The sequence below is a fragment of the Sebastes fasciatus genome, chromosome 7 (genome assembly GCF_043250625.1).
Source record: "Sebastes fasciatus isolate fSebFas1 chromosome 7, fSebFas1.pri, whole genome shotgun sequence".
In the NCBI taxonomy this organism is placed as follows: domain Eukaryota; kingdom Metazoa; phylum Chordata; class Actinopteri; order Perciformes; family Sebastidae; genus Sebastes; species Sebastes fasciatus.
In genome coordinates, this window is record NC_133801.1 from 30,680,827 (window position 1) to 30,693,461 (window position 12,635).

Below are 12,635 nucleotides of genomic sequence, written 5' to 3' on the forward strand. Positions count from 1 at the left end.
CTACTTCTCTCTCATGTGTGCGTGTCATTGACTCACTGTGCCTGTTGAAAAAAAATATGAAAGTGTTCTTTTGTTTCCAGCCTTTGAATATGTTGAAATTTTGGAACAGATTTTTACAAATGTGGATATCTTCTATTGGAACAGAACTGTGCAGAGAGCTACAGCAAATACACCCAGTGATCATTAGAGGGAAGTAATAGCGCTTTAATAAAGTTACTCAAGTACAAATGGGAAGAAGAACGGTGACACAAATGTGACAACAACTTCATTCTATAAACTCAAATCTGTCCGTTTGTGATTAGCTGTTGTCCTTTAGGTGCTGTGGTCAGTTACTTGGCAGAGTACATGTGGTGCCTTTTGTGTTTGAGGATCTCGGTGGAGGTGAGGGTCAGGTCTTCATTACAGACGTCACAGTGATAAACTCTGTTGAGGCTGGACGCCGAGGAGGAGCTCGCCTTTCCATCTTCTGGCTCTGAAAACACATACTTCCACAATTAGTCTCAAATTATTCATCTCTTAAAGCAGCAGTAGGTAGAATGTTTTTGGCATCATTGTGCAAAAATTCCATAATAACCTTTCAGCATATTGCAATTCAAGTGTTCTGAGAGATAACTAGAATTCTGCACCTCCTCATGGCTCTGTTTTCAGGCTTTAGAAAATCTAGCCTGTGACGGGAGACTTTGACCAATCACAGGTCATTTCAGAGAGAGAGCGTTCCTATTGGCTGTTCATTCAACGAAAGGCAGCAGTCAATCACTCGCGAACTGCGACCAAACTAAACTGCGCTGATCAAATATGAATTAATATTCTGTTACTGTAATGCCTATTTCTCGCCTCACATGTTTTCAGAAACATCTTGTAGTGTACTGTTTAGCTGTAAAATGAGAACGTTTGCTCCGGCTGGTGGGCGGTGCTTGGTATTTCCTCAACTGATGGCGACATGGCGGCCGGGTCATAAACATTCTCATTTTACAGCTAAACAGTGCACTACAAGATGTTTCTGAAAACATTTTATGTGAGAAATAGGCATTACAGTAACAGAATATTGATTCATATTTGATCAGCGCTGCCTAGTTTGACCGTTTGATCGGAGTTTGTGAGTGATTGACAGCTGTTCAGAGACGGCAAGGCTCCAGATCAGCTCTGATTGGTCTGTGAAATCTTGCAGATGCCATTAGGAGCACCGGAGGACACAGAGGAACATGATTTTTTTTTCAGATTACCTGTCTCATGCACTTCTGTCAGGATATAGTGATTGTTTTATAAAATATAACTTTTTGAAATCATATTTGCTCCAATTTTACTCAACTGCAGACTTTAAGTCAGCTGGTGCATGTGTTCAAAAAATACCCACAGATACCCTCAAAATAAATATCAACATAAGAAATTCCTGACCTTCCTCCGTCTGCTGTTGTTCTCCTGCCGGCCTGCAGGAGGCCTCGTGCTGCATGCGTTCCAGTGGAGTCAGAGGCATGTAGAGGTCACAGTTAGGACAGCTCCAGAAAGTACGTAAACACTCGCTGTAGAGATCCTTTGAGTTCTGCAAATCACAGAGTGGAAACACAAGATAGATAACAGTTAATACGATCTCTGTCAGGTGTGGTGATCAGTTTATGTTAAGTTAAAAGGACAAAATGAGATATAATTTCATTTAAGGAAGAGATACCTAGCTAGCAACTATGTTCCCTGTATTTAATCAGGAAAGGTATGTCGCCATGTGACCCTGTTTTACATTCATACACTAGCACATGGAGGCTGATCTGTTCAACCAGTATTCTAATATTATCCAGCTGCTCTGTTGGAGCAGTTGTTGAGGTAATGTAGAGCTAATGTAGTTACGTCCAAGGCTACCCCCTTTTCAACACCGACCTCTAACAATTCACAATTTCCCACAAAATAAACATAATGGGAATTTGCCAGCAGTTGAAACATTTATTTTCCACCTTTTTTAAGAGAATGCTTGTCTAGATCGATTTCAAATGGACTCACAGCCAGACAGTTGTAGTTGAAGAAGCCGGAGACACGCAGGCCTCCTTTAATGGGGTCCGGCTTGGCCTCGACTCCTGGAAACAGCGGGTTCACATCTGGAGCTTTTGTGGGAGACAGCTCAGACTGAGACCGAGGGCCGACGTACAGGTTCTGGGTCTGGAAAGCTGTGAGTCGCCGTAGGCTGTAAGTGACCTGGGAGGGACGGTAAGAGGCACACAGAGAGTACAGAAAGAGTATATTAAATGAGACTGTAAAATGTGAATGAGCATCGGAGTCACTGAGAATGTCTGGAGAGTAGAAAGGAACAACAATACAGACACATACATAAACATAATTACTATTTGCATCAAGAGTATGTGTATGAGCTACAGTTCAGGCCTGTTTTTGGGGGTGCATCATACTGTAACCACTAGGTCAGCGCTGCATCAGTACCTCAGTGTAGAGCAGGAAGCGGACCAGGCTTTCGCTCAGCTTCTCCGTGACTTTGCGGGGCACCCCCTGAGCTTCCGATCCCTTCATGGTGCTCTGTCCCAGCTGGGTCAACAGGAGGCGCTCCCACTCGGCCCTGAGGGTCAGAGCTGTGGACAGCACCTTCAGGGCCTCCTCCGGCTCCCTCAGCTCCAGCTCCAGCCAGCCGTCCACCACCAGACGCGTACAGTCGGCGTTACTGTCCACAGAGTTTGCTACCAGCAGCAAAGCCTAGTGAGCACATGTAGATACACAGAGCATTAATACTACTACATGATGTGTGAATGGACCAGAGGAAGGCTATATGGATTAGATCATGATACGAGAAAGATACACCGATCAGCCATGAATCGAGGCATGGACTCCACTAGACCTCTTAAGGTCTGCTGTGGTATCTGGCACCAAGCCGTCAGTAGCAGATCCTTTAAGTCCTGTAAGTTGCGAGGTGGGGCCTGGGACTTGTTTGTTCAGCACATCCCACAGATGCCCGATTAGATTGAGATCTGGAGAATTTGGAGGCCGAGTCAACACCTCCAACTCGTTGCCATCCACATGATGTAAAAGAAAACGTGATTCATCAGACCGGGCCACCTTCTTCTATTGCTCCGTGGTCCAGTTCTGATGCTCACGTGCCCATTGTAGGCACTTTTGGCGGTGGACACGGGTCAGCATGGGCACCCTGACCGGTCTGCGGCTATGCAGGCCCATACGCAACAAACTGAGATGCACTGTGTGTTCTGACACCTTTCTATCGGAAGCAGCATTAACTTTTTCAGCAATATGAGCTCCAGTAGCTCTTCTATTGGATCAGACACCACGGGCCAGCCTTCGCTCCCCACATGCATCAATGAGCATCGGGTCTGACCCTGTCGCCGGTTCACCGGTTTTCCTTCCTTGGACCACTTTTGGTAGGTCCTGACCACTGCAGACCGGGAACATCCCACAAGAGCTGCAGTTCTGGAGATGCTCTGACCCGGTCGTCTAGCCATCACAATTTGGCCCTCTTCAAAGTGGCTCACATCCTTACACTGGCCCATTTTTTCTGCTTCTAACACAAAGTTCAAAATGTTCACTTGCTGTCTAATATATCCCCCCCACGGCCAGGTGCCATTGTAACGAGGTAGTCAATGTTATTCACTTCACCTCTCAGTGGTCATAATGTTATGGTTGATCAGTGTATGTTGCCCACAATAATGAGAGAATGTTATACAGGTGGTTTTGTGACACTAAAACAATAAAAATCTGGTTGTTCAGGTATTGCTTATACTATGTTTTTCCAATATCACAGAAATTTCTATGTTAATCTTTGAAAAAAGAACTTAAACAACAAAAAGAACTTTTTTTCTGTGAATAACAACTCAAATAGCGACCCACACCACTACAACAAAAAGTAAGTAAAGTAATCCATATGTCTCATTAAAACAGTGTTACTTGGTACAAATGAATCAACAATACTGCAATACTGGAAACAGCGAACTGATAATGCATCACACTGACTCTTTGTCCTACTCAGTAATCACATCCTAAAGCTACAGCTTTACCATCACTATGTCAGGTTACTTCAACATAATACAGAACTGTATCAGGGTTAAAGGTATAACATGTAACAGTCGTCGGTTGCTGTTTGTAAACACATGGCATCGGAATGGTTCACGTTGATTACGTTCTGAAGCACAAATAAACACACAACTAACTAACTAGCCAAATTGCTGGAATTGTTTGCATATTATACCTTTAATCCAAGAGGATTTGTCAAAAAAACATTTAGCAATTAGTGGTGGGAACAGGGACATCCCACATCTGGTACTAACCTGCAGTGCTGGAACCCGCACGCAGTTGGACAAATATGGCTTGTTGGTCTCCAACAGAGTGACGAAGGCTAGCAGCTGGTGTCTGCTGCTGTCCCGTCTATCAGGCCCTGCAGGCAGGAAACAGAGACAAAGAGGGAGAGACAAATGAGACATGATGAGAGACATGCACAATAAGAAGAGAGAAAGAAAGAGATGTATGAGGACAAAACAAAAAGACTTCATCAGCGGATCAAGAGGCCAAGGAATAGATACATGGAGCGTTGGAGTGCATTAATACATCTGTTTAACTGCAAATAAATCAGACCACTGCTGAGAAAAATGGTGGCCGCTGTTCTTCAAGTGCAGAATGAGCAGAATGAGCAGGTAGCAATATCGTCTTTGCAACATGAAGAAAACTATTTTGGCCTGAATATTATCATTACAAACAACCGATGTTGTCTTTTCTAGATTTAAAAGTAACTTCCAGAAAGACACATTTTTGGTTAGTAGCTGATTAAATATTCAATAATTCAGGCAGTACTTAAAATTATTTAGAAATCAAGTGTGAATTGTTAGAGTTTAAATGTCTCGTAAAGGTGGATTTAATAAGTTACCATGGTTTATCTCCCGCTGAAATGTAAAGTTGTGTTGTGTTTTGTTTTTGGCTTTCACAGCAGAGTTATTACTTTTAAATATACCTAAAAATCTACATGTAGTACTTTTTAAAGAAGTTGTTTCAGAGGTTTACCCATTTCTCTGGTGTCATCCTCAGGCACTTGTAACACCTCCGGGTCACTGGCAAACACACTGGTCGGGTGGATCACCACTCCCTGCTTATTCCTTGTGTGAAACACCTAAAAAAAATGTAAAATCACAAAGTGGAATCACTACAATCACTGCTGAAACAATTGGTTTACTGACACAGGAGGTGTCCCTTTCATTTTATCATTGAAACCTGTAAGCTGGGGTGGGTGCAGCGGGAGGCCTGACCTGCTCGGAGTCCTTGCGGGTGGAGTTGTGTTCGTCGGGCAGCGCCAGCTGAGGGTAGAGGCCTCGACAAAGCAGCAGCTTGAGCAGAGCCTGCTGGCGGGAGGACATGTCCTGACTGACGTTGGCCGCCTCCTGCAGCTCCGACACGTTGTGTCGCAACTTGAACTTCACCTCCTGTTGGAGGCCAAACAGCACCACACGGAGAGATCACTCAGATGTTAACTGTCTCAAACATAAACAAAGACACAGACATATCTACCTCTGTAAGGATGACTAGCTTTGTTACCAGGTGGTGGCTTTTTTCCATTACAAATGAGATAATTTCCTGATAAAACTCCTTGTTGTCAATTCTACTAGTTTATTGATACCAGGAGGACCCACAAAACTTCCTGCTAGGTCTTTCTGCAAATTGCTGCAGTCAAACTGGTCAAATCTGACACAAATATAATTCACAAAGCAGTACTTGCCTCTATAAATTGAAATTTTTAAATTATAACTTTTAAAGATTGCAGGAATAAGAGGCAGATCGATTACACGTTTGATTTAATTCTGCTTAGAGAATCATAAATGTACCACAAAATAGCACAAAAAAAATGAGTGAACAGGGTTTCAAGTTGAGTGTTAGGCATTGGTGTTGCTTGGTAGCAACCTTTTTTCCATGTTACCTGTATGTCCACGTCCTGTCCTGATCCCTCTTTGTCCTTCTTTCCTTTGCCGGCCCCCTCCGCGTCTGATCCCGAGGAGAACTCTCCGTCCTGGCCCTCGTCCATCCTCAGGACTTTACGTCTGCTGCTCTCCTGCTTCTCGTGATCTCTCTTCAGCTGATGCAGCTTCCTCCTCTCGGTGAGCCTCTCTCTGCGCTGCACGCGGTCACCACCAGAGGGAGCGCTTCTCTCTGATTCCAGCAGGCCATGGCTCTTCAGCAAATCCTGTTAACCACAGAGGAAGCTCATGTTGTTAAATAGTGTTGTTCACACAACAACAAAACTTGTCAAATGTGTTATTTTTCTGTGTGAACTACTGTGTCAGTAGCCTGCCTTGAACTGTCTGCGCAGGTTGACCATCTCATATAGACGCTGCTCCTCCAGGCCTCTCCTCCGGCACCACTTCCTCGAGCCACCGCCTCTCTCTCCCTTCACCTGTTGAGCCCAAAGATGAACAGTTTTATGAACAATGAAAAGGATCTTATATTTAAAATCAGTTCATATCGTTTCCATGACTGACCTCCACCCAGGCATTGAAGGTGTTGAGCAGGGTAAAGGGGTCTCCGTGGTTGCTGTGCAGGGGCTGGCGGGCAGTGGCGCAGTCTGGGTTGTGCTGTGAGCTGCGCAGGAAGGGCGACTGAACACTGAGGGCTGCAGCCACCGTCAACACGGGATCCAGCAGTTTAAACACAGAGCCCAGCACCAGCATCTTCCCTGAATGAACACGAACACACACTTAAACTAAATCTAGCTGCTACTGGACATGTAGCACTTTTAAACTCCAGTATGTCATTGACAAATTAGTTGTGATAGTTCATATACTAATTTCAAGTGAAATTAGGCCTGAAATTATGCTACTTAAACTCTATTCAACCGTTTGCAATCATATTGTTCTGTTGTCAGCTTCAAGAAAAAACTGACAATATAAAAAAACCTGTCAAGTTAAACAGTTTACATCCATGTCCGTCCAAAATGTCATAACTTCATCATTTCATCCTGTTAGTCATTTGTGTAAAATTGTCATAATTAGCACATTAATTCTTGAGTTATGGCCAAAAGCGTGTTTTGTGAGGTCACAGTGACCTTGACCTTTGACCTCCAAATTTTAATCAGTTCATCCTGGAGTCCAAGTGGGTGTTTGTGCCTAATTTGAAGAAATTCCTTCAAGGTGTTCTTGAGATATCACGTTCACAACAATGGAGCGGACAGTGGTACGTACATACAGACGGACAGATGGACGGACAACCCGAAAACATAACACCTCCGACCACGGCTGTCGACTGCGTGGACGCATTAAAATAAACAAGCTACAACATGAGTTTGGTGAAGAGCATCTTACCTATGACCACATCCACAGGCAGCTGCGCCAGCAAACTACCAATAGAGGTCAGTTCAGCGCGACCGTCTAGCGCCCCCTGCTCCTTCAGATAAGTGACTGCAGTCTGGATACTAGCAGCTGGAGGTGGATCAATGAAGACAAAAGAAAGTGGATCTCCAAGACACATGCTCTTCATCTGCAGGAACAAAAATGTCATAAATAAAAGCTGGAATGTAACTTTGAAGAATTAAAAAAGAAGAAATGCCACCGTGCTTTCTACAGGATGGACGTTGTTACCTGAAGAATGAGGGAGTCCAGAGCCACTCTGTGGATTTCAGGGACGGGATAAGGTGCGAAGGCGTCGTAGTCAGACTCGGCGTACAGGCGGTAACACACTCCTGGACCCGTACGCCCCGCTCGACCTTTCCTCTGCTCGGAGCTGGCTCGGCTGATCCAGAACTCCTGCAGACGCTGCATCTTGGCCTTAGGATCGAAGCTCATTTCCTTTACCTTCCCTGTAAAAGAAAGAATAACAAAATGATCATTTTATATGGTTGTCAGAGCCGGCCCTGCCTGACCAATTCGGTGCCCTAGGCAAGATTTTAGCGGGTGCCCCCTGCCTTTTGTGTGCTCGCAAATCACAAACCCTGCCGGGTTCTTAAACAGTGTTATTTTTGTGCACACAGGATTGACAAAGCCTCTTAACCTGCTTATAATATAGCTACCATATTGACCTTGATTGTGAGACACCGCCTTTTTTTCAAGTTCTTTTTTAAAAAAAAATTTGAAGATCAAATCTTGTTTTTATAATAAAAAAAAATTTAATCTGACCAGAATGCACTAGTAACAGTTACACAAACAAAAAAAGGAAATCTGATATATATGTTGTAAATGAATTGTCTTGTTATAGGCCAAATATTAATTAATTGCAGCCTACTGGTAGGCCTATTTCTAACATCATTTAACCATCTAAAAGTGAGAGACTCTGCCTGTCTCATTGATCACTATGATCTTAACATGAAAATTATTCTCCTCCTCAGTTCTTGGTTGACTTGGCCTACTTTTAACCCTCTGAAAATGATGGTGGATCATCTGACTGGCATTAACATTACTGTCTTTTGCGGGTTTCAGTTTTTAAGACAATTTTAAATTTTAAAAAGTGAATCCCCAGCAACGAGAGTCCTATTAGTGCCTTACCTGAGTCTACAACAAAGCGCACTCCATCTATTGTCACTGAGGTCTCAGCAATATTGGTAGAGATGATGCACTTCCTCACCCCAGGGGGAGAAATGTCAAACACCTGAAGAATAAAAATGACAGAGAATTAGAACCGTAACCAACATGTCAGATTCAAACATCGGATGTCCACTCTAATCCAAACGAAGCTGACTGTTACCTTATCCTGCTGGGCCAGCGAGAGGGTGCTGTGCAGCGGTAAGACGATCCAACGACGCGTGTGCGTGGCATAAACCTGACAGGCCTCCTGGACGGTGGAGATCTCCGCCACGCCGCTGAGGAAGAGGAGCAGGTCGCCGCGCTCCTCTGGAGGGTAGCGCTGATCGATGCCCTGCAGGATGCGCAGGTACGGTCTGGGATCCAGTTTCTCTGAACGCGAGGGCTGCTCCTCGGGTGGAATGGGCTGGTATATCACCTTAGTACAGGACACAGAGAGAGAAAAACATTGAATGCAATTTAAAATAAAATATCTAACAAATTCTCAAACCCTGAAAATGTTACTTTTGGAACATAATTTCCTAATTTAATGCTTCAAATTTGTATTGCAGGCAGCCATTTGAAATCTAGACTACCAAGAAGATTTTAAACTAACATAATGATACATTTTAACAAGCGTTTATATCACTGTGTCAATTACTCTCAATGTTTCTGATAGTAATGGATACATTTTTTTTGGTCCTTTGTGGATGCATCACAAATCAAATATAGATAAGTGTCGACACTTCCAGTGTCTTTGAGCGTCGCCTCAGAGAACTAATTTCTTCTAGTGAGATTCATGTTTCCATCTGTGAGGAGCGCTGTCCTCTGCTTACCTGGATAGGAAACAGCCTGCCTGGTACCTGCAGCACAGGAGCACTATTGAAATAGTCAGAGAACAGTTTGATGTTGATGGTGGCCGACATGAGAATGAGCCGCAAGTCCGGGTGGTCAGTCAGCAGAGAGCGCAGAACCCCGAGAAGGTAGTCACAGTGGAGGTGTCTCTCGTGGACCTCGTCCACGATCAGCACCTGATACTGCTCCAGCGTCTTGTCCTGCTGGATCTGTCGGAGCAGCAGCCCCTCAGTCAGGAACAGCAGTTTGGTGGCCGGGGTCCGGGTGGTCTCAAAGCGGATCTGGTACCCCACCTGCAAAACATGACAGCATTTTGTGAGCTTTTTCTAATATGTATACGTTTACAATCAAGTCAGTGCTGCAAACAAATTAAGAGAATATATTTGGCTACATCTACAAATAACTATGTTCTATTGATTCATACGAATGTTATCTTTTTGATTTTGTGGCTATAGCTCTCCGCACATTACTAGAGTCAAGGAGATATCTTCAAATTTCTTACTTGGTTGCTTATTTGCTTGCTCAAAAAGAACATATTCAATTTAGAATGAAATTAGTTAACATTTGTGATGCTATTAGTAGCAAATGTTTAGTATTTTCACTCACTGAAAACAATCAAAGAAAGTTGCAACTCAACTAAATTTTGGACTTTACTCAATAGAATGGCCCATTTTAGAATCATATATATTATATTATTGGATCATAATTAGTGATGCACTAATGTGTTCATCACTTTAACATTGCAGCTGGTAAATGTGGAGCTCATTTTAACTACTACATATACTGCAGGGTAGCTTGTGACTTCCCCTGGGGTCAATAATGTATTATCTTAACCAGTAATACATCTTATTTTATTTGTTGATTGTATTTTGTATTATTGATCTGAATCTCCACATTAATTAGTAAATAAATGTACAGGCAAATTACGATATTAAGTACAATATTTCCCACTGAATTCTAGTGGAATAGAAGTATAAAGTAGCAGAAAATGTAAGTAAAGTACATGTACCTCAAAATAGTACTTAAGTACAGTCCTTGAGTACTTAGTTACTTTTCGCCACCGGGAAAAACTCCCTTATGTCCAGTTGCCTTTGACAGAGTACTTCTACTGTAGATGTCCCATGTGTTGGATGTTCATAGACAAAGTCAATAAATTGTTTTTAAGATGTGCTTGATCAGTCTATGGTCTCTCTCAGTGGTTCCCTTATGTAGATACAAATATTTAATGATTTGACATACTATACTATGACTTTTTTAAACATAGTAAACTATGCCTTTTCTTCAACCTTCTATACTATGACTTTTTTATGACTTTTTTCAACATACTATACTACAACTCTTTTTTTACATAATTTACTATGACTCTTTGGGAACATACTATACTAAGTCTTTTTTCGACCTACTATACTATGACTTTATATTACTTTTTTTCGACATACTACACTAGGACTTATTGAACTTTTCAGACTTACTAGCTGGTGCTCCACAGCTGTAAGAACCTGGACGTGATCGTGCATGACAAACCTTTGATCCGTACTGATTGAGACTCTCAAAGCTGACCCTCTTGGCGAGGGATATACAGGCGATCCGTCTTGGCTGCGTGCAGGCTATGTGGTTGAATCCAGCTGAGAGCAGATACTGAGGGACCTGGGTGGACTTCCCACAGCCCGTGTCCCCCGCCACCACCACCACGGGGTGACGTTGCACCAGCTCCACGATCCGGTCCCGGTACTGGAAGATGGGCAGGGTCTTCTGCTCCCGGCGGAGCTTGGCCAGCTTTAAAAAACTCTGTCTCTGGCTGAAGTCCAGGAAATGCAGGAGAGCCAGGCGGCAGTCTGAGACCTCCTGTCTACCTGGACCTGAGGACCTCTGTCTGCCTCTGTGCTGGGACTTCCCCAGCGTCTCCTCCACATCCCCGGTGCACACTGACACATTGATCCGGTAGCGAGCATCGTACTCTTTAGGAAGACCGAGGTCTACCTTTCCAGTCTTTCTCCCGTCCTCTCTGTCCTCTTTTGTCCCCGAGCCAGCAGACATGTCCTTCTTTGTCTTAAACCTCTGGAAGCGGTCAAAGAAGGACCAGAAGTCTCTGTGCTCCGGGCTGCCGGCCTGGATGTAGTCATGACGACGGAAGAAGACCTCGTCCAGCTGGGCTCGGCACTGAGGACTGTCCCAGTCCCAGGTCCGGCTGTCTGTCCTCCGGTCTGTCTCCATAGCTACTGTAAGACTCACCTCCAGCAGCACCACCACTCAGACATTAAAGAGACTCTGCAGTCTAACGGACTAACGTTAACTATAACGCATCTATCTGTCTATGAGACGTGTTGAGGCCAACATGTCTCAGTCTGAGTCCTTAACGTTGTTTTAAACTGCTTAATCTGAGGTTATTGGACAACAATATGTTCCGACTGTAAGAATATAAAAGCTGATAAATACAGCTCCACCTGCTGCGAAAACCAGAGGGAACAATAATACGGTGGGACCGTTTCCGCTCCGCTCTCTAATATCTTCCGGAAAAAAGGTCGGACTGGTTTATTTTTTATTGTTCCGGGGTGAACAGAAATCAAATAATAAAGGAAAGGAGTGGAGATATGGCAGAAAAGATGGGAGGAGGACCAGAAGGAGGGGGATATTTCAGAATACAAAAGTTGGTCACAACAAAGAAATATAAAGAAAAGAACAGAAGGGAAGAAATCATCATAACAAGACTCAGACTGGATCACACAGGTCTTAATAGCACTTTGGCTTTAACAGGGAAAAGGAAGAGTGACAAGTGTGGGGGAATATGGTGTTAAAGAAAATGTGCAGCAGCATATCCTAATTCATTGTAAAAAAGTATGAGGCTGAAAGACAAAGACTACAGGACCAAGTCAGAGAGGAGGGACGGGACTGGGATTTGATGTGATGGGGATACTAGGGACAGAGGGTGAGGGAGTTGAAGGCACCAGGAAGGCAACTATTAATGTTCATTATTAATGTTCTTATTATTAATGTTCTTATTATTAATGTTCACTATTAATGTTCACTATTAATGTTCTATTAATGTTCTTATTATTAATGTTCACTATTAATGTTCTATTAATGTTTACTATTAATGTTCACTATTAATGTTCTAATTATTAATGTTCACTATTAATGTTCTTATTATTAATGTTCATTATTAATGTTCTTATTATTAATGTTCACTATTAATGTTCTATTAATGTTCTATTAATGTTCACTATTAATGTTCTCTATTAATGTTCACTATTAATGTTCTATTAATGTTCACTATTCATGTTCACTATTAATGTTCTCTATTAATGTTCT

General features: G+C 43.1%; 1 protein-coding gene across 1 annotated transcript; it reads right to left on the bottom strand.

The window, feature by feature from the left end:
- Window positions 1-183: 183 nt before the first annotated feature.
- dhx34 (DEAH (Asp-Glu-Ala-His) box polypeptide 34) lies at window positions 184-11,811 on the bottom strand. Its single transcript, XM_074640257.1, has 16 exons — window positions 10,851-11,811; window positions 9,308-9,619; window positions 8,656-8,910; window positions 8,457-8,559; window positions 7,557-7,774; window positions 7,281-7,455; window positions 6,462-6,655; window positions 6,275-6,376; window positions 5,903-6,166; window positions 5,238-5,411; window positions 4,996-5,101; window positions 4,269-4,375; window positions 2,422-2,688; window positions 1,990-2,181; window positions 1,396-1,540; window positions 184-472 (listed from the first exon to the last, which is right to left on the bottom strand). The coding sequence occupies exons 1-16, from the start codon at window positions 11,538-11,540 to the stop codon at window positions 330-332; spliced, it is 3,447 nt and encodes a 1,148-aa protein (XP_074496358.1). The 5' UTR covers window positions 11,541-11,811; the 3' UTR covers window positions 184-329.
- Window positions 11,812-12,635: the final 824 nt, after the last annotated feature.

What these genes read in the sequence shown, in the direction of transcription:
- dhx34 (XM_074640257.1), bottom strand. Translation starts at nt 11,540, where the DNA reads ATGGAGACAGACCGGAGGACAGACAGCCGGACCTGGGACTGGGACAGT. An exon ending in GCCTGTGGATGTGGTCATAG is followed by an intron (nt 6,656 to 7,280) that starts GTAAGATGCTCT and finishes GTGTTCATTCAG; the next exon opens with GGAAGATGCTGGTGCTGGGC. An exon ending in TCAACTACAACTGTCTGGCT is followed by an intron (nt 1,541 to 1,989) that starts GTGAGTCCATTT and finishes TGTGATTTGCAG; the next exon opens with AACTCAAAGGATCTCTACAG.